This window comes from Beta vulgaris, chromosome 9 (genome assembly GCF_026745355.1).
Source record: "Beta vulgaris subsp. vulgaris cultivar EL10 chromosome 9, EL10.2, whole genome shotgun sequence".
NCBI lineage: Eukaryota > Viridiplantae > Streptophyta > Magnoliopsida > Caryophyllales > Amaranthaceae > Beta > Beta vulgaris.
This window is the reverse complement of record NC_079210.1, coordinates 7,080,580-7,107,910: the sequence shown is the minus strand read 5'-3', so window position 1 is coordinate 7,107,910 and position 27,331 is coordinate 7,080,580. Positions and strand designations below refer to the sequence as shown.

Here is a 27,331-nt window from a genome sequence, read left to right as displayed (position 1 = left end):
ATTACTATCCAAGTTTCACTTAACATGATTTACCAATTATTACTTGTTATGACACACAAGCAATTCAAATTCATATAATCAACATACACCACTTAATTCCTTTTTATCTTAGGATTAAATAAATGATCATACAACTTACAATCCAAGATTAATTCTTTCTTTACTTCAATCCTTGTCATTTGTTGAACAACCAACTTACCTTTCAAAGGTAGAAATCATCTACTTACCAAATAAGGCCCACAGTACTCATAGAGTAGTGAAAATAATAATATAAAGGAACACATGATTCAATCAAGATCCATCTCGATAAATATATTAATTCCCCCATGTTAATTAATAAATAAAGTTTCCAACCAACATGCTTGCATCAATATTCCATACAAACATTATATTAAACTCATACTTAACATGTTCGCATACAGGTGTAAAACATGTAAAATCCAATCATATATGAACTCACAAAGTTCCTATACATGATACTACATAATTTTTCCTTCCTAAAATCATGATACTGTACATCAAACAACACATATGTATGTACGTACCTTGTGTAGAAAAATTGGTAGGCCACCTTTAACACTTTAAAAATCGCCTATAGAGTAATCTCCACCTAAAACAACCAATAAAATTTAAAATCAATACTTCAAATAAATTGCAGCAACTTTAAAATACTTTAAATCCCCTTTAAAAATATTTAAAAGTTGTATTTATCATTAAAGCCTCAATTACTTACTAGCTAGTTATTAAAATCCATAAAACTCCATTAATAACAACCTTTCTAAAATTCCAACAACTTATAACTTATTAAAACTCCCTTTAAACATACTTAAATATGTTTAAATTCATAAGTTAAATCAATTTCATAGTTTATAACATGCTACTATGATTTTCCAATCTTTAACACCCTAAAAAAACCATGCTTTGATAATAAAAAACCCAATATAAATATAATAATCAAATATGAATTTTTATTCTTTCAATACATAATTTATATAATTATAGATTCATCATTAAAACAGTAAATTAAAGCCTCTATTCATAATTAGTACTAAAATAAAACATAAAAACATAATCTTTAATCAAAACTTGAGGAGGAAGAAAAGAATTAAACCAACACAACAAAGAGAACAAAGGAGGAGAGGCGCCGGCAACACCCTGACAGTGGCGGCAGCAGCAACAACTCGGCGATGGTGGTGGTGATTGTGGAGTTATGGTGTTTCTTGGTGAAGAAGAAAGTATTTCTTGAAGCAGAACCAAAGAATAAGAAGAAAAGTAACATGGAAGAGGAGAGAGAAGCACGCCGGTTTTGTGTATGTGAGGAAAGAGAAAGTTTTTGTGTGGGTAAAATTTGGGTTCAAGGTATTTATATGTATGTTTTCCTTTTGGGGTCAGGAAAAGACAATTGGGTTTCAATAGAGTTTAATGATGAATGGGATTGATTATTTAAAACTCCTAACATCAATAGAAGTCCTTTTCCTCCATTTAAACCTCTTTTTCAAATTCAATTAGTATTTCAAATATTTTTCAAAGCATGTCCTAACAATACAAAATATTTTTTAACTTTCTTAAATCCTTAAAATAATTCTTTTGACTTTCAAAATAGTCAACCTTTTTAAATAAATAAATTATTTTAAACTAAATTATATATAAATATAAAATATATATACTATAATATATTTATAAAATCCATAAATTTACATGGGATTATAATCACCACACACCGGTGAGAAATATAGATTAGGGCGAGAATGCACTCTTAGTAGAAAAACCTCCTATAAAAACACAACTTCTTAACCTTAACATACAACACAAACTATACCAGAAACAATGCTATGACTCTAGGTTTCTCTCCTGTTACTACCTTTCATTTCTTGTTGCAGTTTAAGATGATGCTAAAATGAGGAGTAGTTTTCTTACTCCCTTTCCTTAGAGATGAATCTATAAGATACTAATGGTCCATCTCACACCCACATAAAAGGTTTTTTTTTTTTTTCAAAAAAAAAAACCCTTATATGACACTATTATTGTGAGAAAAAACAGTATTTTTTTACTTTGCATGAAACTTTTCCTTCATCAAAATACCTCTCTTGTCAAAGGATTTTATTTATATGACACTTCCTAAAATTTAACTTAAACCAATGGAAGCGTTTAATGTGTCATAGTTAGTTGATTGAGTCGGTTTATGCTGAATAACCATCTTTGGAAGAGATCCCCCAAAGTTGAAAGTTCAAATGGTAAAAAATTTGGGACCTTTTAAAAAACTTGAACATAGTCGGAACAAATTATATAAATTTTAAGAATAAAATGAACTTTATTATGCTCTATCCGTCTCTCAAAGTTCTTCCTCTCTTTTTTGGGCACATATATTTAGCAGAGTAGATTTAGGCGAGATCTTGTTGAATAAGTTGTGAATTAAAAAATTAGATAGTGGAGACTCTTTGTCCTTTTTATTATAGAAAGGGGTGTAAAATAATGTTTCTGTCATTCAAAATTGATGTGTTTTCTTCACCAAGTGGAAACTAATTAAACCTAATCAGACTTGACTAGTACTTAATTTGTTAATGTAAATAGAACATATCATAAGTTGCAATACGAGGAAGAAACACAAATTTTGAGGAGTGCATGTGTAATATTTCGAAAATTTAAACTTCCTTAAATTATATAATAATAATTAGTGGCTAATTTTTTTTCATTTAATAATAAGTTATCATCGAAATTTCGTTATTTTATGACCAAGTAATGATAATATATTATGTATGGCTAGAGTTGCTAATAATAACAAGTTATGTTAAATGATTTCATTAGTCAAAATAAGAAAACAAATAAATACACAAAACAATTACTTGAACCTTACAAAGTTGGGTCAAATTGGTAATAAAAAGAAAAAGAAAAAGAGAAAAGAAAAGAAAAAGAAAAAGAAAAAGAAAAAGAAAAGGGAAAAAGAAGAAATTGAAAGAAACAGAAAACGTGAGTTTTTGCTCCTTCGACCCATTTCAGTTTTCTTTTCTCAAACAACCCACCCATGAATTTCTAACTCTAAAATGAATTATTCTTGCTCAATCAAACTCATGTTCATATAAAATTCATTTCTCAACCAAAATCACCCAATAACCCATTTTTGTAATTCAATTTCATCAACTTAATCTGGGCACAATTGGAGCACAACCATGGCTATAAATAGCCATGTTTACTTCCCTCAAACCGCACCACCATCACTAACAAATACACTCCATCTTCCTGAGATTATTGCCGGAAAACCGCCTCCAAAACCACCCCATAAACTCCCCTGTTTTCGCACAACTCCTCCCTCTCTCTCTCCTCTGTTTCTCGCAACTCTCCCTCACCCCTCTGTTTTCTGTTCAGCCACCGTAGCACCACCATCCTCCGCCGACAACCACCTTCGTCCATCACCAACAACCACCGCGGCGCAACCCAGCCTATCCCCTTCTCCGTCGCTCAGCTCCTCTCTTCTTCGCCCAGTTCTTTCTCTCTCTCTCTCCTCTGCTTGGTCTGTGCTACTCGCGCGCACCGCCCAGCACCACCGGACCACCGTCGCGCGCCACACACAGGCAGCTTTCTGCCTCGCCGCACCTTCAGTCGCCGGAAGCTCGGACCTCGTTCGCTGCAGCCCTCTGGCCTCCGTTGTCGTGCTTCATCAGTTGAAGCTAGGCAATATGTAAGTCCTAATGACTTAAGTATGTTATATACTTTGTTGGGCTTGAGAATTATTTCAAATTGAGATAACAGTTGGATATATTAATTACTTGGGCTTATTAAATCAGTAAATGAATGGATTATTTGGGCTTAGTATGACTTTACTAAATTAATAAATCAATGGAATATTTGAAATGGTTAGTCAATTATGTTCATGTTCTAATTTAGTTAATAACACAAACATAATAAAACTCACTATGATTCTTGAAGGTATGTTATTTGTGACTAATAATGGTCTATACGATAACATTTGATGGCATATTTCATATTTAATTATAACATATCAACTAAAAAGTAATATTAATTAAGTATAATTTCTTTGTTAAATTTGTATATAATAAAGTAGCATACACTTATGTATAGAGTTCTGATTTTAAGAATTAAAATAGTTATATTACGAGGTCTATAATTACAAGTTATTAAGCTGGATTCATGAATCATGTGATTAATGGCTATTGTTTTGATTAAATAACGAATATGTTAAAAGGGGGTCTTATGACTAATAAATGAATATGAGTAATTTATGATTAGTTAGGCTATGATAACTTCAATTATTATAAAACTTGTTGAAACTAAATTACTTATTAAATTAAATAGGATACCTATAGTATAAATATATAACAAGTAAATTGTATTAATCAAGTAACGTAGAAAAAGTTAATCATAAAAGCTTAATAATGAATATATGTAGCGTCAACAACGATCTTCGATAATAAAAGTAATAATAATAACTAAAGGTCAGTTGTTATAAGAAAGCGAATAATTACATTTTGTTGCGTCGTTTCATGGTTAGATTAAACGGAAAGGATATTACAGCCTCCCCCGGCTTTCAAGGTTATTAAGCAGGAATCCAGGTAACATCTATTGCTAACACCCACGATTCCTTCGAAATGTGTTTGTGAAATAATGTTTATAATAATTATGATTTTTGTGATGTGATTCTTATATGGATTGTGGGATTAAATTGTTTTCGAATGAGTTTCGTAAATGATGATCTTATGAGTTATTGATGCTCAAGTATGATTGATGAAAGATCTATGGCTTATGCCGATGAATGCTAAACGAACGAAACATGATAAATAAAAGTGAAAGAGGTTCTGGCAGTATAATGTTACGCTTATCTACTTTATGGTCGTGCACGTACCTTCGCACCCGCCGTACACCCGAAAAGGGAGCTGGGCTCCTTGAGGGGTACCGCATGCTATTTTGGTGCGAGCGGTGTATCCAAAAAGGGAGCGGGGCTCCTTGAGGATCATCGCATGGTGGTGTATCCAAAAAGGGAGCTGGGCTCCTTGAGGATCATCACATGGTGGTGTACCCAAAAAGGGAGCTGGGCTCCTTGAGGGTCATCACATGTCTATACTCGCCAGTTACCAAGCTAAAAGATGAAAAGATAATGGGAACTTATGAAGTATCAAGATGCTATTTATAATTGTTTACTTTGCTATTATTTCATTACGAATTTGAAATATGTTTACTATATTCTCTTCTCCCTGTTTGCAAATAAAATGAATTGAAATGAATTTACGTTGTTAGGGTAGTATGTTACTGAGCTTCGGCTCATGATGTTTTGTTTTCTGTTTTAGGTATGAGCATAGCCATTGCAAGTGCGCTGTTAATAAGGAACATGTTCAAGGGAAAGTGTGTGGTATCTGGTGTTGGAGAAATTATTATTATTATTTGGGTCGAGTATTTATGTATAGTTATCAAGGACTATTTAAGGTTGCATTGTATTAGTGGGCCATATCCCACAGGCTTAAGTTCCATTTCCGCTGCTAAGTATGAGAAATTGTGTTTTATTAAGGTTATGAATTTTCGGGGCGTTACAGCATGTGAAGGACTGAAAAGGAAAGACATCGAGAAAAAAGAAAGGGAATTCGTTCATGTGATGAAGAGATAGATAGAAAGAAGATGACTCATTACACAGAATTGTTGCAACTCAAAAATAAAGTATTACAACTAATTTGAAAGGTAAGAGGTATTATAATAGATGGGTCCCACAGAGGAGATGTCAAAGGAATTAAGACAGTCCAAAATGAAAAAACGAAAAATGAGTAGAGAGATAGGAGTAATATTTTGTGATATCACACTTAGATTCGCTCTTTGTTCTCTTAAAAACTTATCGGAAAAACTTGGTTAAGACGTCTTAGTTGACGAGACAAGTTTCTGCCAAGGCTGGTTTATATGTAACCCCTTAAAGATATACTACCTCCGTTTCTTAATAGGTGCAACATTTCCCTTATTTGAAATAGTCACAATAAGTGCAACCAAGCTCAAAATGGTAAAAAAAGTTCAATATTATTACAAATATGCCACCAAAAAACAAGAGGGGACCACAACTTTTTTGTTTCTTCACTTAAATTACTCTACTTTATTGTGGTCCCAACTTTCCCTCTCTACATTCCTTGGTATTCCCCCACTTTCTCTATGTTGCACTTATTAAAAAAGGAGGAAGTATTCAGTTACCGTAGTTACATACTTAAAGACAAATTGGAGAGAGTGTGTAAAAATTGGGTCCACTCGGTTTCTTCACCTTTTTTTTAATGAGGAGAGAGAGTGTGCGAGTTTATTATATTTTAAGACAAATAGAGAGCATGAATGAGAGAGAGAGAGAGAGAGAGAGAGAGAGAGATTGTGGGTCAAGAATGATTAAATTATTGTTTACTTTTGCTAAATGAGGAATAAGCATCCTTAGTAGATGTTCAAAAAACAGAGGGAGTATTTATTATCAGTTTAAACATAATTGTTATCATTTTATGCATATCTGTTATCAGTTTATGCATGTTTCAGATTGATTTATACATATTTATTGACAGTTTTTCAATTTATACGTAATTGCTATCAATTTATACATATTTCATATCTACTTAACATATGTATTAAAAATTCATGGATGTAAGTATGTATCATTTCCATATGATGCCAAACATCCAATATAAATATATATAAATTCATTATTCCACTTCAATCGAGTCAAGAACGAGAATTACAATTCCTTTTGGTATCTCAGATTGAAATAGTCTTAAATAATATTGTCCGAAAAAATAGTATCGCTTATTACTAATACGATGATCCTCAATATATAATTACCATTTCTCTCCTTTCTAAGAATGGCAACGGGTCGGACTTGGACGGATTATGCATAATCCGACTCCGACCCTACAGAAAGTCGGATTTTAAATCCGAGTCCGACATCCGACTTTGAAAATCCGAATCCGACCCGACTTAAAATCCGAACACCCGACTCCGAGATCCGACCCGACTTAAAATTCGGACATCCGACTTAAAATCCGAATATCCGACTCCGAACCTGATCCGACTTATTTTTCTTCAAATTTTTTATAATAAAATAGTCTTCTATAATACAATAATTTAATCATTACAATTTATTCTAATTATCATATGGAAATCTTATATGTTACAAATAATCTAATTATTACTATTATTTTTAACAATCATTTTTTCTATGGGAAAATCCTATATAATACAATTGGTTGAAAGTTGAAGTCAGATTATACATAAACAATACATTACATAAATAAGAAAAAAGGATTGATTGACTCAAAGTCGGATTCAGATTCGGATGTCAGATTATTTTATGAGATCCGACTCCGACCCTCCTCCGACTCGGAGTCGGATTTTTTAAACGGAGTCGGAGTCGGGTTACTTTTTTGTCGGAGTCAACTCGAATTTTTTCCTTCGGATCGGAGCGGACTAGGGTCGGATTCGGACTGGATTGCCATCCCTACTCCTTTCATTCCACAAGTTGAATCTATCACATGAGTGTCAATGAGATGAGACAACCCGCGAGCTACTCGAGATCAACTCAGTCAAACTTCGGTGAAAGCTCGACTCGAGTGAGCTCGAATCGAACTCGAGCTCGACTCGAGATGTTGGTGAGTCTAGCTGAGCAACTCGATACTTGACTCGAAAACTGATGAGAGCTCGAATACCCAATTCAACATTTTTCTACATTATTATTGTTAATTTTAATATTAGACATTTGCAAACTACTCGAAATCTACTCGATCAAAACTCGACTCAGTTAAAGCACGATTAAAACTCGACTCAAGTGAGTTCGACTAAACTCAAACTCGACTCAAAAATGTTAACAAGTCGAGTCGAACTAAGTTCATACCGAACCTCGACTCATATGATTAACGCCCCTAAATTCTAACGTGGAGTTAGATGGATCCCCTGATTGTGAACATTTGTTTATGTAATTTTGGTTAGGATATTTATTTTGAGTTTCCCAAAAATCATACTCCAGCGTTCTCTCTTCTGTATGCGACTCTGCCTCTCTCCACTTTGCACATTAACCAGACATCTCCTGCTTTTTCGAGCCTTAAACAAAACTAAAATATCAGAATTCCAAGGTTAACTTTCATCACTTCAAGAGTTCAAGGTATAATTTTCTCACTCTCATAAATTTCAGATTCTTCTCATCTATTCTTTTCCTTTAGCTGAATTCAATGATCATTTGCTTCATAATTGTTGTTGATCTCACTCAAATTCCTGTTTAAATCTTCAAATCTTCACCTCTTTTATTTCTTAAATCTTCTATTCAAAATTTCGTGGTTTTTTTTTTTGTTAGGTATTTCCCCCGTTTTGTCAATCGATCAGTAATCCTGTCTTTACTCCTCTAATATGTTGTTATTATTGCAATCGGATTTTCGGAATTTAGCTTGGATTCTGTAAGACGGTATTATATTATCATTAGTTTGGTTGGAATGTTTGATTGTTACTTTTGTTTGATGATTTTAGCTAAATAAGATTGGGATGAGGTTTATATTTGGGAATTTAGGTAGCCTTTTGCATCATTGACTTTGATGTGCATTTTTATCTTAATGGAATTTTAAGGTTCTAATTAACATACACCTGTTATATGATATTCTTTCTATTTCTAAATAGCCCTTGAGTTCACTTTGCAAGATACTAGCTTTATATGCACGCTATGCGTCATAGTCGAAGGATGAGTGGTAACTGCTTTGCAATTTGTTAGCTAGTTTTTCCCCTTTTTTATTTTTATTTTTATTTGTAAACCAATAGAGTGGTAGGTAGTGGTAGGTGTTGTAGTTTTCTTTTCTAGTTAGGGGTTATATTGGTAAAAAAGGGTGGACACTAATGTCCTCAAGAGTTCCCATATAATAGAGATTGAGAATACGACATTATTTCTTGTACAAAGGCGAACCGTAATTTTGTCTTTTGCTGTTACTTGTTTTGACTTGTATTTATTTTAGTGGTTCCTTGATTGCTTTATTGTGGAATTTTGACCGCGTTTGTGTTGTATGAATGTATGATAAGGAAACAAATCATGTGTTTACTTCTTGAATAGTTGAATCTATCTCTCAATAATGAATTACTTTCATGAATAATCTCCATTAAAATTGTTGCAGAGGAATGCTTTATAGGTTTAATCTAAATTAGGCAAATGGCAGATACAAAGGGAACTTCTTGGAGCTCACAGATGATGGAGAAGTTTGCTAATTGCGATTCTCTAGAGTTCTTGAAACGCCAATGCCCTTATGGTGTTGCCGGGACAGTGGCGATTGCTGTGATAATACCTCTATTGCTTTCAGTCATATTTCTGGGCAAGAAGAAGGGTAAGCAAAGAGGAGTTCCGGTGCAAGTTGGTGGTGAAGCCGGTTTGGCTATGCGTAATGGTAAATTCAAGGAGCTGGTAGAGGTTCCTTGGGATGGGGCCTCAACTGTGGCTGCTTTGTTTGAGCAAGCATGTAAGAAACATGAAAGTCATCGATTTCTTGGAACAAGAAAAGTAATTGATACGGAAGTAATTCAAGCTAGTGACGGAAGGAAGTTTGAGAAGGTGCATCTAGGTGAATACCAATGGGAAACATTTGGACAAGTATTCAACCGTGCTTCTAATTTTGCATCAGGACTTGTTAAGCTAGGTCATGATGTCAATACCCGTGTGGCTATTTTCTCTGAAACACGGGCTGAGTGGTTTATTGCATTGCAGGTTGGATCTGATCTTTTTTTGTTGAGATAAATTGTTTGCCTTTTGAATTTATGTTTCTTGAGTCGTAACTTATGATAAAGTATTAAGAACACTTGTGTTTCTATTCTAGGGATGCTTGAGACAGAATGTTACGATCGTCACAATCTATGCTTCTTTAGGCGAGGACGCACTTATCCATTCCCTTAACGAGGTGATACATCTGCCTTTGAGAATATATATATTTCTAGATTTTTGGCTGTCAGGCTCACCCAAAGAGCGGTTCACAACTTGATGTATATTTAATGCCTGTCCTATGATGGTAATAGAATACACTAAAGCAACTTCCATCAACTATCAGTTTAGTCAGGTCTTGGGAATGCTATATGAAGCTGGTGGTATTAATTCCTCTTCCTGATGCAATTTACAGACTCAAGTATCAACCTTGATATGTGATTCAAAGCAATTCAAGAAGGCAGCTTCAATAGTTTCAAAATTGGAAACACTTAAAAATATTATTTACTTTGAAGAAGATGGAGCTTCAAGTGATTCTGGCAATCGCGATGGTGTCGGTGACTTGAGAGTATCATCTTTTCATGAAGTTGAGAAACTTGGAAAAGATAATCCTACGGATCCTAGACTACCAAAGAAGAACGATATTGCAGTCATTATGTATACGAGTGGCAGCACAGGATTACCTAAGGTTTGTGTTACTCAAATTTTAGTAAATAAGAAACTTGTCAGTAATCACAGTTGCACTTTTATTGAGATTGGTAAATGTTGTCATTGAATGTGTAGACAGTCTCTTTGCAATCCATGGAGTACCTTTACCATAAAATGTGTGTATTGCCTTCTTTTTTAAATGGCAACAATCACCTATGCTAACACTTTATTATGAGATTTAGCTTTGTGTTCATAACAGACTGTCTAGAGGTTGATTAAGATAGATGATAGGACAATTTTGCTTGTATTGCATATAAACTCTTATTTACACCTTCTTCATGATGCTCATGTCGGATGACTTCTATGACTTAACTTATCTGTATGATTGCAGTGGGTTAAGATAATTACTTCCTGTGTGGCGGATCTATTACGTAACAAGGAGTAGCATATGCTACCCCTAAAAAGAATTAAATAAATTTGGCTGGGAAAAAAAATTGAGTAAAAACTTTATATAAGAATTAAACTAGCAATACTATACTGGTACTATGTGTGTGTCATAGTGGTTGGCTTCATTTATGATGTTCCTAGCACCCCAAGTTTGATTCCCGCCTAGCAAAATTCTTCTAGCTTTGGCTGTTCTTCCCCCCCCCCCCTTTTCTCCTTTCTTCCCCTTATCTTTTCCATCTTCCTCAAAGTCTCAAATACACTTGTAAATTCTAAGTAGCATATTACAATAAATTTATATTTTAAGGGAAATTCCCATTACTACTGTAAAAAATAAGGGTTTAGGGTTTAGTTTAGATAGGGATTAGGGGCATGGTAGTTTTCTATCTGCTACTAATGACATTATAACAAAAGCTAACCCTTATTAATAAATGGTTTATGGTAGTTAAGATATATCAATTTAAGTGCAGTACTAACAAAATAATTTAAAGTAAGTGTATTGTTGGCAGAATCCATTTATACAAGTTTATTGATGTAAAGGGGTGAGCAAAACTTGAAAGAAGAAAAATATTTGGGGGCACAACATAGAAAAGAGAAAATGCTAAAACAAGGGGTAAGACCCAATTTTTTAAAAGCTGTCATCTTACGTAAAGCAACTGAAATATGTAAAACTCCTCTTTCCACTTAATAAAAAACTTTCACATTTGTCAATAATACACAATTTTGAGTATCAATATATCTAAAAATAAACTAGTTACTTTTTTTTGAAAAGTTAGATATTTTGTTAAAGTTAATGACATAATAGCACATTTTCTTACCATTAGTAGTACAGATTGTACCACTTTCTATACAAATTGAACACAACCCATGAATTAATATAAAATATTATATAATTGGTATAAATATATCGAGAAAAAAATAGCACGAAAATCCCTCTCGAGAAGCCCAAACTTCTAAGTGCAATTGAAAAAAAAAATAAAATCAAATGTTAAAGTTGTAAATGGATCAAATCCAAGTCATGGGAAATAATTTCCTATATTGATATCATATCGTATTATTTAAAAAAAGGTTTTTTTTTTTTAAATTAACATTAATTCATTGATTCAAAGTCATACGACATCTACAATGGAAGTCAAAACTAAACAAATACATATCAAAATGAAATAAATACAAATCTAATATGATAAAACCACGATCGTTGAGTAGATCTAACACTTCTGAAAACCCTTGTCTTTCACATCGTTGTCTGATGCAGCCTTGTGCAAGGGGTTCTGTCGATCTTTTGTAGTTTTCAAGTAGAACCGGATTCAATTCAAGTGATTGTAAACGAAGTCTTGACATCTATTGCAACTCCGCGCAAATTCGATCAACAAATCAACATCTTGAATTACACAAAAAACCAAAAAAAAGAAAAAATTCTCTAAACTCTCACATGGAGAGAGATAAAACTCAATATATGGGTAGAAAAACTCTCCATTAGAGAGAGGCTGAAATTTATTGGAAAAATAAACATAAAAAACTAGTAATAAAACGAGAAAAGGGGTTTGCCACCGCCCAAAAGGGTGGTGGTACCCCCTAGGTTAAAAATTAGGATTTTGTAGGAGAGGAAAGAGAAGAGAGAAAAAGAAGGGGAGAGGAGGCGGTAGTTTGCTAAAAAAAAAAAGGTTGTAAGTGTTTAACATGAATTATGTTTCAGTGTTACGAACCGTTATTTGGTAGTTTTTTCATGGTATCCTTGATTGTGAATCCCGGCTCTGCTATTGGTTCCATTATTATTGCAACATCACTGACGCATTTTTTAAGAAAGCTATGTAAAGAGGAGAGAGATAGAGATAGATAAAAAGTGGGACCCATGTGATAGGACTATAGGAGATAGATAGATAGAATATACTTCCCCTGTTTCTTTTTACTTGCAATTGTTTGACTATCACGCTTGCCAATGCATAACTTCAACCATGAATATCTTTAATTACCGATACTTAAAAATTATAGAAAGTAGATATTCGGAAAATATACATTGAGACGAATCTAATAAGACCCCACATGAATATGTTTTTCCCTAACTATAATTCACCAAAGATAAACCAAGTAGAGTTTGTGAATAGTGTAAAAGTTAAACCGTAAAAAGAAACGGAGGAAGTATTACCAAATAAGATAAGGTTGCAATTAATGTGAAATTTTCAAATAAGGGAAACGTTGCAACTAAAAAAGAAAGGAGGAAGTATTTGTTGATACCATTCTACGCAATTCATATTAGGGAGTTATTAATTTATGTTGATTCATGCTACATGTCGGATGACTTCTATGACTCAACATTAATTTCTATGTTTGCAATAATAATTGTTTCTTTTTAATACTTTTTACAATTCTTATTAGGGAGTTATGATGACTCATGGAAACATAGTAGCAACTGCTGCAGCTGTCATGACTGTGGTGCCTGGTCTTGGACGAGATGACGTGTACTTGGCATATTTGCCTCTAGCTCATGTTTTGGAATTGGAAGCTGAGGTAATGATACATACTCTTTTCTTTTGTTTTTCCTATTAAATTTATAAATTTTAATTAAAATTTGAATTCGTCTGTGCAGACTGTGATGTTGGCTTCAGGTGCTGCAATTGGTTATGGTTCAACATTGACATTGACTGATACCTCAAACAAAATAAAGAAAGGAACCAAGGGAGATGTGTCAGTATTGCAGCCCACCCTCATGGCAGCAGTTCCAGCAATTATAGATCGTGTTCGTGATGGAGTTATTAAAAAGGTTAACTCTGAATCTGTACTCTAAACCTGTAAAATGAGAAGATTTTTGCTATTGATTACTTTTTTCCCCTGTAATTCTGCTTGTTTCAGGTTGAAGAGAAGGGGGGTTTTATTAAAAAGCTTTTCAATGTAGCTTATAAACGTCGATTAACTGCAGTAGAAGGAAGTTGGTTCGGTGCTTGGGGGCTGGAGAAATTACTGTGGGATGTGATTGTTTTCAAAAAAATTCAGTCCGTTCTTGGCGGGCGTATACGTTTTATGCTGTGTGGTGGAGCCCCGTTATCTGGAGAGTCACAGCGATTTATTAATATCTGTATGGGGTAAAGTTTCTGTCTTGGTTAGATCCCTGTTTAGTGTTTGATAGTATTTAGTTTGCTCTGCTTCTAGTTGGGCGTTTATGCTGCAATTTTCCATCGTTGAATGCTTCAGATATTATAAAGAATTTTTCATAGTTGACCAGTGTGACTGCACTACCTTTATTGGCTTTCTTTGCCTGGCAACAATTGGGTTTAAGCTAAGCATGCCAATATTCGCTTGTTGGTTTCTAACAAGGACCCAGGAATGAGTACCTGTTGTCAGATTTTATTTCTTTTCTATTTGTTTGGGAGAAGATTTCAGGAAAGAGATGGAGCCAGTTCATATCTCTCATTTGTAGATTGCACTGCCAAATATAGATGTGCCGTTGTTTGGTGTATGAATTCGTCACTCCATATGCTCCTCCCCCTTTCCCCTTAAAACCCAATGATATGCATTCTGGAAAATACGATGAACAATGGACAGGTTTTTTAAGTTGCTGCATAAAACTTGTAGAACAGTTCGTTCAAAAACTTTGTGTCAATAGTAAAAGAACTATTACCTAGTGTAGTTTTCATCGACGGTGGTGTTTAGGAAGGTCTGTAATTTTGATTCGTCTTCTTCCCCTGTGTGGGGGAAAAGAACCATCTATTGGAAGTGTTTTTCTTGTGAATTTCCTTGTTGATATTCCCCTGTAAATGTTTTTTTGATTGGCTTTTGTAAACGTATCTGACTGGCTTAGCGTGGACCATGTGGTTTTTTGATGAAGGTATTACAGAGACATGTTTTGACATTGACGGTCTTTAATGCTAGTCATGCTTGACTTTCTTGACCTGACTTGAGCTAAATTCCTGATTTTAGGGCGCCTGTCGGACAAGGTTATGGTTTGACAGAGACTTGTGCTGGCGCAGCTTTCTCCGAGTGGGATGACATTACTGTTGGACGTGTTGGTCCTCCCCTACCATGTTGTTACATTAAGGTATGCTATATGCTATTGTTCTGAATCTTAATAGGTGTGAAATGTGAATACGTCTCTTAGGACTGCTCTCAACTCTCACTTTAAGAAGTTTTTAATTGGTTTAAGGTGTGTTTTTTTCACATGAAAGTCCTCAACTCGTATGAATATAAATTATCCGAACTTATTTGACCTAAGCTGAATCTATCAGAACTTTGTAGCTCTGATTTGAACTTCACTTATCTTTTTATTTTTGAATAGAACTTCTAGCCATGTACTTCAAACTCATTTGTAATATTTTGAATTTATGGACATTAAAAAATGAACTTATTTCAACGTATATCACACAGACTTAGGAATTCGTGTCGAAGTGTGTGACTTGACTATTTCATGAAAATATCCATGATCTTAGTCCATAATGAATTGTCAAAGTGTCCATACCCATGTCTGCTTATCGAGGATCTAACAAGAGTGTTGGAAGTTAAATGAAGAGTTTGAATACAATACCTTTGAACTTGCCTGAAATTACTTGAACTTAATTGGCTTCATTTGAACTCATTTGAGCTTATTAGGCCGGGAATTTTTCTTATAGATGTAAAGAATAAGACCTAAATGTCTATATATGATGGGTAAGATGTGAAACACTTAATTTCGGTTTCTTAAACACACCAATGAAGGACAAATGATATATGTAGGTGAAATTTTGTCTTACTTAAATGGAGTTATAAATCTGAAAAGTTTATTGCATCATATCATATTGAAAATCTTTGGAAGGCATGCGATAATGAGTTTTTTTGGCTAATCATGTTATTATGCGAATAATATCTTAAGATCCAACTATTTCTCTAAAATAGATTGGAAATATAAATACAAAATTGCAATACATTGAGTCAACCTATTTATTTTGCTTTTAATTGATCTTGATTGTTAGTTATTGTTTTGATTCATTAATGACGTTATCCTAGGTTCCTAACTCATTCTATATCCAAACTGTACATGTGAATTGTAACAAGTTTGGATATCAAAACAAATATTCATGTGTCCAAATGGAGAAAATTATTGCCAAAAACTGATAATTAATCTCTCTCTCTCCCCCCCCCCCCTCTTATCTTCTCTGAAGAATTTGCTTATGTCAAGCTCATATGTATAAATTTTAAACTGTATATGTATGTTTTAGCATGCTAGTTAATTATAATCATAAAGCGCTTGTTGAAGATACAAGACTAGTAATTACTGGACCTGTAGCGTGTATGTCGAGAACAAATAAAAGAACCAAGATAAATGGGTGGATTCTTTTTAATGAACCCGGGGGGGGGGGGGGTTAAGATGGTTTGTGATTAACTATAGAGCTATTCATGAAATTAATCTTTGCTATATTCAACTGGTGAATGAACAACTATGCTATTTTGTTTTAAATGAGACCAATAACAGAAAATATAAGTAACCTGATAATCTTCAAAAATGAGAAAGGTACTTGGGCTTATAAAGATAGGACAAAGAACCCCCTGAAGTTACTAATCACACATAATCCATCAATCGTACTGGAGAACTTGGTTGTCAGATTCCTTGGGGCCACCTCTTGCAGCTTCTTGTATTAACCAAAAGCGTTTTATTTCATGAAGATAGGGGATGACTAACATAATGCGAATAGAAATCAGATGTTTCTGTATCCCGAGATATGTAATCTAAACACAACTTGAACTCTATGTCCTATGTTTTAAATAAGACATTAGTACTTGATGCTGTGCCTGCAACTGCCAGTTGGATGACTCTGATCCAAATATCTTTTTGCTTTATCCAAATGGGAGCTATGAGTATCTTCTGGTGGAATATTTATTGACTAAGTTTTCGGCCATTGAGGAACAGCTGATGCACTGCCTATAATCTATACATAGCTTTGTTCAAGTATGATGTTGCAGTATCCTGCTTACTTCTATAATTATTCAGGTCTTAGTGATCTGTGTCATTAGCTACTAAGTTTGGTGGATTTTTTTCGTCTTTGACAATCTTCCATTTGGATCTGCAGCTTGTTTCATGGGAAGAAGGTGGGTACAGAACATCTGACAAACCAATGCCCAGAGGCGAGATTCTTATTGGTGGGCACAGTGTAACAGTTGGTTATTTTCAAAATGACGAGAAAACTAAAGAAGTCTACAAGGTATTATTTTAGCATTTTCATTGATGGGCAGAGTCCAATCTCATAATAGCTTCTGCTCCTATATTTCAGTACTTCAACTCTCATACTTTCAGGTTGATGAAAGAGGAATGGGGTGGTTTTACACAGGTGATATTGGGCAATATCACGCAGATGGATGCCTTGAAATTATTGATAGAAAGAAAGATATCGTAAAGCTTCAACATGGAGAATATATCTCCCTTGGGAAGGTGGGTCCGTGCCTTGTAAAGTTTTTTTGTCGTTTCCTTAGAATGATTTTTATCAATATCAACATCAACATCCTGTAAAAAGGCCCTTGTGCAGAATAGGTAGTGAGGTAGATACATGAAGCCTTATCCTTGATACTCCAATGAATCTAACTGCAGATAATTTAGTGTAATGAGAACTTTTTGTTTAGTCCATTATTATCCAAAGTCTAAAAAGAAAGTATTTCCTGTCCCCATTAAAAAAGGGATATTTATAATTACACTAGTTTTAGAAGATTTCAGGGACATTGTCCATGTTTTATTCTCCTATTAGATGAACGTCATGTGCTTGATTCAGTGTGGAGGTTCTCTGTCTTCTATGGTACACAGATATAGCTATGATTGATTAATTATTAAAAATCTACAATTCATCGGATATCATAGTTTTGTTGCTTTGTTAGAGCTGGGTTCCCGTCCGGTCTCAGTTTGAATGATGACAAGTTCATCAAATGGAGGCATACTACTGTAAGATAGATGGCTTGCCTGCCTTTTTTCTAGTCGGTGAAGCCATGATTTAAGTTGGACTTTTAAGGTTATAGCCTTCTCCAACATAACTTAGGTCAAATTTAACTGGCTGATACCTTGAAGATGAGCGTGTTAACGAAATGTCAATGGTTTGTTCATGGTCGCAGGTTGAGGCAGCATTGATGTCAAGCAATTATGTAGGCAATATTATGGTACATGCAGATCCATTCCATAGTTATTGTGTTGCTCTCGTTGTTCCTTCACATACGGAATTGGAGAAGTGGGCTGAAGAGTCTGGCATCCAATACAAAAGTTTAAGTGAGCTGTGTGATAAAGCTGAAGCAATCAAGGAAGTCCAAGCGTCTCTGTCAAAGGTTAGTAGTAGTTGAAAAATATAGCTTTCTTCTATGCAATTTTAAATTCTTATTCATAAATAGCATGTCACAACTCACAAGTCATTGTTGACTACGGGAAATGTGCTGGAAGTCAGTATATAGAGCCTAGTTGAAGTTGTGGACTGTGGTAGGGAAGGCAATGCATTCAAATCCAATCCAAGTCTGACTTGAGCTGAAGAAAAAAATTCAATCAGAATCCAAAAATATGAAAATTCGATTCGAACCTAAAAGGAGTTGGAGCTTGTGTAACATCTGTGATCCGACCCATATATGATCCACATCTGATTGCTAATTAAGTATGAATCATCAAAAATCCAGTAAAAGTAGTATAATTGTTTTCTAACTCTTGTTATCTTGATCTTAGTTGAGATTTGAAAATCTATTCCAAATTGGCTCATGTGCTACCTTAAGAATAAAAACCAATCTGATCAGGGAAATTATGCTTAACACGTCAGAGTTAGGAAGAAATATGCATAAATGTCTTTATAGACTTCAGAACTTATGCTGAATCTATATAAAATATGAACATAAGAGGTTTTTTTTGGCTCTGTCCTAGTGTAAAGTACTTTTTTGGGGCTTTTGTATACAGGTTGGAAAGGATGCAAGGCTGGGCAAGTTTGAAATTCCAGCAAAAATTAAATTGTTACCAGATCCATGGACACCTGAATCAGGATTAGTCACAGCTGCCCTTAAGCTGAAGAGGGAGCAAGTTAAAGCCAAGTTCAAGGATGAGCTCAATAAATTATATGCATGATGCAAAGTCGACATCTTTGGCTAGGTTATTCTGGGTGGCATGTCGTGCAATATCTGTGGCTCTGAACGTTTTTGTGCTGCTATAAGACTGTACAGGCTTTTTAATTTTCTACACTGTAAGTCTGTAATTGTCTAAAGTCTAAACTCTTGAACATTTTTTGTTGAGCCAAAAACGCCTTTTTAATTTTTTTTTTTCAAAGGGATAGAATGGGCTAAGATACTGCTGATGCAACAGAAATTGCCAGTGTTGTTTTTGACTATCAGCTGAATTTTATTTTATAATGTGCTCCGCCATTCCTAGAATATTGTCTCACGGATTATGTATCTGGTTAACATATTAATGAAAGCCTTCACAAGCTGAGATAGGTTTACAGGCTGCATGCCTGCACTTATTGGGTTTACTTGCTCAAAATCCTTGAAGGCCCCAGATGTTAAGAGGACCTGACTTGTTTAGTTTAGGGAACTGTCACAAATTTTGAGATATGTATCCAATAAGATTTTTCTCTGTATCAAAATCCTTAGAACACTTTATACTTCAGAAAATGTCACAATTCTTGCAATCATGTTGTATATGGTAATTTTTCTATGGCAAGATGTCCCTAGTTTGGAGATATTTATCCAACAAGACTAAGTTGGCGAACGAAAGCAATACAAGTATTTTGTTCCGAAAGCCCTCAGATGATCAGGTCTAGCCTAGTGAAATTACATAGTAACTTTTTTTTATATAAAAAATATAAAAGGATTTTTTCACTAGATACACCTGTGGTTTTCCAAAATTCATGGGCTACCCTTAATTTTTTTTAATGCACCAGGTACCCTTATTATTTCAGTAAAATGCACGAAATGCCCTTAATGACTAACGGTGTCAAGTTTCCGTTAGTCATTAGGGTTAATTAACTCCTCTAATCATAATTAAACCCTAATTAACTAATTAAACCCTAACCTAACCCCATAACTTGAAGCCCTAACCCCACAACCACCACCCAACCACCACCATCGCCACCTCCCTTCCCCCTCCCTCCCCCACCCCACCCCACCCCCACCCCCACGAGCCCCACCCCGGCAGCATCCCCCCTCCCCTGCTGTAGAAACCACCAGACCACTGATTTTAAAAACTGATTTCACAAATCAATTTTCGAAAACCTTTTCGAAATCATTTTCGAAAACATTTTCGAAATCATTTTCGAAAATCAATTTCGAAAACATTTTCGAAAATCAATTTCGAAAACATTTTCGAAATCAAAAACCATTTTCGAAAAGCTTTTGCGAAATCAATTTGCGAAAACCAATTTGAATGGAAACCCTAATTATTTTCTTCGCTCTTCATCAATGGCGTCTTCTCCTCTTTCCCTCACAACTTTCCGCTTCTCTCTCTTCTTTGTTGCCGGTTGATTGCCTCGTAAAAAAATTTAATAAAAAATCGCCATTGTTGTCTGTTATTTGTTTGATGTAAAGTTGAATTAGTATATATTGTTTTTGTTTTGGTTTTTTTGATTAAGAGAGGAAGAGATGGGGAGCTCAGAGTGTGCAGGGGTGAAGGAAGGAGGTACAGGTTCAATTGTGTGGGTTCGAAGGCGAAACGGTTCGTGGTGGCTACGCGGGTGGGTGGGCTACGGGGTGCAGGGGAGGGGTTGCGGCAGGTGCGGGATGGGGTGGCGAGGGGGGTGGCAATGAGGGTGGGGGGAGGGTGGGCTAGAGGGGTGGAGGAAGAGGTGGGGTGGGGAAAGGGGTGGTTGGGTGATTAGAGTTAGGGTTTAAGGTGGGGGTTAGGTGTTAGGGTTACTTTTTAGGGTTTTGGGATTAGGATTAGAGGGGTTAATTAGGATTAAAGGGGTTAATTAATCCTTATGACTAACGGAAACTTAACACCGTTAGTCATTAAGGACATTTCATGCATTTTGTGAAAATAATAAGGGTACTTGGTGCATTTTTTTAAAATTAGGAGTACCCTATGAATTTTGATAAAGTATAGACCTGGTGAAAAAACCGAAAAAAAATATTGGGAAAATCACTATGAACTTCAAGAATGAGTATCTTAACACAAACTATCTTGACATGCAAAAAGTTCCACAATTGAATGAAAATAATGAATTAAAGTGAGATTTGATAACTATAGCATAGGAAACATTTATCTATAGTTCCAAGGGGTTTTTTTTTTTTTTTTTTATTTATGGTAGATGGGTAGATCCAAGGGGGTTAGGGGGAAACAGAAGTTGCCCAAACAAAAGAAGCCTTGGATACTTTTCAACTGAGAACTGCTGATGAGCTCTCTCTGAGATTCTCGTTTCTCAAACTAAAATGGGTTGATGATCTCTAACTTGTAGGATAACAAGTTTACTCAGACTCAAACGATAGTCATTTGCATGTCGAGAATCAGCGGATAAGTGCTGCATCTATATTCAGCCATAGCAGCCATATTTATCTGAGGAAATAATCCTCTCACGCCATTTGATGCGTCATGTGATTGAAAGCCCAATAAGTAGTAAACAAACCCTCAATCAGACTTCAATGTACTTTCAAGTGAAACAGGCATTGTTGTTAGTGGTGGCCGCAGAAGAAGGTATAAAGCAGGACCTAAAAGAGGGATTATCGAAAAAGGAAGAAGCCATGCTGTCTTGTCATAGCTGCAAATAGGAACATCAGAAAGTTCAGCACCAAAATCCAACTACAAGAAATTAAAGCAGATATTCTAGTTCTCATCAAAATACATCACTGAAATACATAATCGAAGTCCTTGGATCTCACCATTTTCTTGCTGTCATATCATTGTAAACCCAGAAAGGTGCAAACGCTGATAGAAGAGTGAAATCAAGGCTAGTTGCATGGACCTGAGACAGTAAAAGGCAAAAATTTACAGATGCCGAGTTAATGCCCAAAATCGAATTCTGAAATGAGAGTTAGGAGAACTCCTGATTAGGGACTCCGAAAGACCAAAAGATGCATATAAATTCAAATTTTCAGATAGATAACCAGCTGAAATGTTAAGGTTTTTTTGCAGCCTAAGAAACTTATGTTTGCAGTGCTCTTGATAGGAAAATTCACAAGAAAATTAACTTAAAAATCTTCGATTGGGTGAAGTATAAGAAAAGGAACAAGATTGTACCCCCCCCCCCCCTAAAAATCTGTCGAAATGACACAAGAAGTGTACCATTTGCAGAATACCCCTTTCTCTTCTTTTGTTAGTTTCAGAAGAAGTATGCTCTTCTGATTCTTCTTTTTAAGGTTCCCTATAGTGATTTTGTAAATGGACATCTTTAGTGATGGATTTTGAAAGTCTTTATCATAAAATCCTTTGGATTTCAAAATTTTCCTAACCACACCTAGTTCTTAGGTCTTTAGTGTCAATTAAATGACCAAGATAAAGTTGATTGCATTAAAGATATATGAGGACCTGGGGATTTGCAAACCAACAATACATAAGCAAGCAGGAGTAAGATAAGACCTCACTGGCATCACAACTTACCAACTTGCTTTCTCTGAAGTACTGATAGAACTCCTGCCAATCACCTTGTGCCAAGCCTGCATATACTATGAGGCCTAGTCCTACAGCGCCAAAGAACTGAAAACCAGTAAAGGTCAGTTGGTATTTTAAATTATAAATATCACTCACATACAAAACTCCAATGAAGACATTTAAAAGCTATGCGGGGAAAAGCTTTTTCCTTGAGGATTTCTTTGGATGGCTGTACAAAGAATACAATAGAGAGGAGAGTAAAACGTGTGCACAGTATAAGGGATTCTGCAAAAACCATGACAGTTTTGTTTTCCAATAAGAAATTCAGATGGTTTCCTGTAACTATGACTTGCTCCACTACTCATAGTATATTCATAGAGCTTCCTTCATAACACACTGCAACTAGTCTCTGTTCACCTCTATCTCTATCTCTATCTCTATCTCTATCTCTATCTCGCAAATTTAGTCCAACAAACTGGTATTATTCCCCAAGCGAAAAGCAATGAAAAGTGAGTCATATATGAAAGCTACTTGCTTGTCTGATATGACATCCTATACTAGGTATTAACTTCAAACAAATTCCCAAACCTCCAACCTACGCATGTCGACTCGGCTTCTCTATTATTATGTCCTTCGATAAAAGGGAAGCACTTCACCATTAGTGTGATTGCATATAAACTGAATATTTATAATTTGCTCTTTTTTCCAGGAATCCCCCTTCACTCTCTTGCTTCTTAGGTATGGGAAGCAGGCTTAAAGATCAGGGATTAAAAATAATTCTTCTTTAAGTAATATTTTCTTTACCTATGTAAATTAGTTCTTACCCCAGCAGTTAGCTTTGATTCCAGGAAATTCAGAGGCCAGCTACTTAATTCGCCTTCTTTGACCTTGGGTGGTGGAGGTCTCCAAATAATGAAATAGGGAAGAAGAACATAAGCACCTCCAAAAAATGAAAGAGTGGCAAACAGCCCGACAGGAATGCCACTTTTAGAGCTGCAGAATAAGAAACACTAGTATTCAGGGCAAACAAGGTTGCATATTCAGATGAAGGTTAAAATGCTAAGCAGAACATGACTTTTTTGCAGGTACATATACCTTCTACCAGAGGGGATTAGTAGCATGCTGTAAACAATTGGCCACAAACCCATGATGTACCAGAGCGACACGAGTACTTTATTCATCTCGAATCCATCGTCCCCAACCAAGTTGGAAAGCTTCTTCACGAAGTACAAGTCCCTTGACTGCAGTCAATAGAAGGCAAAGTCATTAGTGTATAGTGTGATTCAATGTTACATGGACGCTTTATTTCACCTTAAGTACCCATGTCAAATACTCGACCCTACCACATAAGCAACAAAAAAACATAAGAGTAGTTCTGGAATGGGCATAATCCAACATTTGTAACCACTTATGTATTAAATATTTATAGCCAACTCCATATAACAAATTGCAGTAGCATTATTATTCATTCAGCCATTTTATCGTGAGCTTCGACATCAATAGAAGACACAATGAATAAGCTCAGCACAACTAGAATTTTCCTTCATAATATATTTATGTAGATACGTGTCTTAGTTTCACCCTTTTCTTTAGTTATATTTCTTCTAACTCTTACCATTTTATTTAGAGTTGAAAAAAATTGACACGACCTGCTAACTCAACCTGAACCTTACACGAAATTAACGAAGATAAACAACCAACTAAATACCCAGATAAAATTTGCAAAAATAGAACTTACTGGGGTTTGATTAGGAGAGAGATTAAAAACATAGTACATAATGGCAGCCCAGAAAAAGAAGAGCAAAATTGAGGTTGTCCAATCTCCACCACTACCACCATCTCCATCACCTTCAACCCCATTTTCATCTTCATCAGATTCTCTTTCTTCAACAATTGGGTCCTCAGAAATTGAACTTAAACAAATTTGGGAATTGCAGTTCTTTTTATTTAGAGATATTGGTCTCCTCCAACCATAATTAAGTTGCAGAAGAATTGGAGGTCTTGGTAAAAGAGAGGAGGAGGATAATGATAATAGTGTATTTTTGTGATGAAGTTTGGGATGAAGAAGAGGGCCAAAGCTTAAGAAATTGCAGGAGATGAGGTTTGCACTTGCTATCATTTTTGCAGCATTTGGCTTTTCCTATCCCACAAAATTCTAATTCTGCACTTTTTGCTCTCTAGATTTATCCCATCGTGGAAATTCAGTAGCCATAATCTTGCTAGAGATGTGAAATTCTATTGTGATCCAAGAGCATGTGCATACCATGCATCCAGTAAATTTGTTCCATTTCCATTTTCGATAAGGAAATGTTCTATTTTAACAAATGTTCATTTTAAGCAAATTTTTTAGCAAAAAAAATATATTCTAGTTTCACAAACTTTTATATAAGGCGGGCCACACCTTCAACTAATGGTGTGGCCACCCCCTTTCCTCTAACTAACCCCTCCCCTTTTCTCATGTGTCAATCACGCCCCCCTTTCCTTTTTCTCTCATTTTTTTTTTTAAAATTCTTTCTTTTCTTTTCTTTTTTTTTTTCTCTTTAATATCTCTCATTTTTCCTATTTTTTTACCTTATTTTCTCTCTCCTCTGATTTCCCCTATTTTTTTCCTATTTTCTCTCTCCTCTTATTTCCCCTTTTTTTTCCCCTCATTATTTCATAATAAGTAACTATTAATATTTGTACCCTTATTTTATCATACGAGTAACTCGTTTATTCTACAAGTAACCCTCATATATATTTTCAAATGACCCATTATATTATAAAAGTAACCTCATTAGTTAATAAAAGTAACCTTAATTAAATGTATGAGTAACCTTATTTATTGGTTCGAGTGACATCATATGTTCACAAAAATAACCCCAATTATTATATAATAGCTTGAAATATTTATAAAAAGTAACCATAATAAATGTACAAGTAACCTCTTAGTTCATAAAAAGTAACCCCGTTATATATTTAAAGTAATCTAATTTATTCATAAAAAGTAAAACGCGTTACTTTCCAATGCTAATGTGTTACTTTTACAATGCGTAGATGGTGCACCAAGGTGTAGGATGAGCATCCTGCACCTTGTCCAAAACGCAAGGCAAGAAGAATAAAACGCACAATTCAACATGCAAAAAGTAATTGATTTGACAGCCAATGTACATTCCCCTTACATCCAATGTACAAAATCGAAAATTCAAAAAGTAAATGATTTGACATTTACTGTTCACCATTTAATAACTGATTTGATGTCCCCCATATACTGTTCACCACTTCTCTCTTTTCCACACTCAACCTCCTTGTACATTCTTGGCTTGAGTTGTTCATTAACAAAATCAAAATGTACAATGACAGCCCCCAGCTGAAAGTAACCCAATTCCTGAAGCTGATGTCAAGTGAGTAATTTGCAATCTTTGTACACTAGGTGTGTTGATGTTTGTTCACTAATGAAATTCAATATGTACAATTACAGTCTCATACCGAAATTCACCACTTCTCTCTTTTCCACACTCAACCTCCTTGTACATCCTTGGCTTCATGGTTGTTCATTAATAAAATCAAAATGTACAATGACAATCCCCCAGCTGAAAGTAACCCAATTCATGAAGTTGATGTCAAGTGAGTAATTTGCAATCTTTGTACACTGGGTGTGTTGATGTTTGTTCAGTAATGAAATTCAATATGTACAATTACAGTCCCATACCGAAATATGTCAAGTGAGTAATTTCCATTCTTTGTACACTGGTGTGTTTGATGTTTGTTCACTAATGAAATTCAATATGTACAATTACATTCTCATACCGAAATTCAATAAAATCACAATGTACATTGATGGTCATTGCTTTGATCACTGAAAATCCCTAAATGTACACTCGTAGATTATTGTACACCAAACCATATGCATTTGTACATTAAAAAAATTGTTTCACGTGATGAGAGAGAAAGAGCTGGCCCACTTTCAAAAATATTGCCAAAAGTCAGCCACATGGGCAAGGTGTAGGATGCTCATCCTACATCTCAGTGCAGGATCTAATTTGCGTTACTTTTAGTGCATTATAGATTACTTTATCGAATTTTAAGGGGTTACTTTACTGACACTAGGGATTACTTTTATAATGTTAAGGGGTTACTTTTACTGAAAGTATAGATTACTTTTTGTAACTATAAGGGGGTTACTTTTTTTTATAGGGTTTACTTTTACTATAAATAGAGGTTATTTTTACTGAAAGTATAGGTTACTTTTGCTATAACTAGGGGTTACTTTTACTATAACTAGGAGTTACTTTTACAGAAAGTATAGATTACTTTTTGTAATTGTAAGGGGGTTACTTTTGCTACAACTAGGGATTACTTTTACTGAAAGTATAGGTTACTTTTTGTAACTGTAAGGGGGTTACATTTACTATAACTCGGGGTTACCTTTACTGAAAGTGTAGGTTACTTTTTTGTAACATAATGGGTTACTTTTATGGAAACTAGGGTTACTTTTTGTAATTAGTTGGCGGAACTGAAATTGAATTGAAAATTAACAACCCAATAATCCATGTTCTAGTATCAATATTCAATTATGCATAAAATCAACCCAAAAGATCGAAACAATCACAAAACTCACAACATTAATTCAGTAGTTCCATTAACAAATTACAACAATTCAACCATTTATCCTCCTCCTTAATGGACTGATATCGATTCCAATTCATCAAACGATCATAAAAATCAAGAAACCTGTGTCTCCAAAAAAGCACTTTCTCTGTTTTACCAACTTAGAGCAATGTACTGTTCCTTCAAAAAAAAAAAAAAAACTTAGAGCAATGTACTGTGTGGAAACTAAATCACATTCCCCTACCTATCACTTGTAGTATATCTTTGTTTTTAATGAGCACACATACAGGGACTTTGTTGCCTATCATCCCTTTACCTCATATTCTATTTCAGTTAGTGTTATCTATGAAGAGAGTTTGATGCTTGTAACATGATAAAAAACTCTCGTTAAGCTTTGTTTGGTTGGACAGAATAATTTTCAACGAAAATGATTTTCCACAACCTATATCTTCCAACGGCAAACACAA

At 34.8% G+C, this 27,331-nt stretch overlaps 2 protein-coding genes across 4 annotated transcripts; one reads left to right on the top strand and one right to left on the bottom strand.

Moving 5' to 3' along the window:
* Positions 1 to 7,928: 7,928 nt before the first annotated feature.
* LOC104902963 (long chain acyl-CoA synthetase 8) lies at positions 7,929 to 19,208 on the top strand. 2 transcript variants are annotated; one of them, XM_048635809.2, is made up of 12 exons: positions 7,929 to 8,119; positions 9,153 to 9,694; positions 9,804 to 9,884; positions 10,101 to 10,373; positions 13,154 to 13,285; positions 13,365 to 13,538; positions 13,628 to 13,857; positions 14,693 to 14,810; positions 16,813 to 16,944; positions 17,037 to 17,171; positions 17,840 to 18,046; positions 18,657 to 19,208. In XM_048635809.2, exons 2-12 carry the CDS (start codon positions 9,182 to 9,184, stop codon positions 18,819 to 18,821), a joined length of 2,160 nt encoding a protein of 719 aa, XP_048491766.1. In that variant the 5' UTR covers positions 7,929 to 8,119; positions 9,153 to 9,181; the 3' UTR covers positions 18,822 to 19,208. The 2 variants fall into 2 exon arrangements, with proteins under 2 accessions (XP_048491766.1, XP_010689221.2); XM_010690919.4 differs by having other exon boundaries at positions 9,111 to 9,694.
* A 1,609-nt stretch (positions 19,209 to 20,817) lies between these two features.
* Positions 20,818 to 24,492, bottom strand: LOC104902964 (hypothetical protein). 2 transcript variants are annotated; one of them, XM_010690920.4, is made up of 6 exons: positions 24,013 to 24,491; positions 23,370 to 23,515; positions 23,099 to 23,267; positions 22,284 to 22,379; positions 21,566 to 21,648; positions 20,818 to 21,444 (listed from the first exon to the last, which is right to left on the bottom strand). In XM_010690920.4, the coding sequence occupies exons 1-6, from the start codon at positions 24,391 to 24,393 to the stop codon at positions 21,315 to 21,317; spliced, it is 1,005 nt and encodes a 334-aa protein (XP_010689222.2). In that variant the 5' UTR covers positions 24,394 to 24,491; the 3' UTR covers positions 20,818 to 21,314. The 2 variants fall into 2 exon arrangements, with proteins under 2 accessions (XP_010689222.2, XP_019107379.2); XM_019251834.3 differs by lacking the exon at positions 22,284 to 22,379 and having other exon boundaries at positions 24,013 to 24,492.
* Positions 24,493 to 27,331: the final 2,839 nt, after the last annotated feature.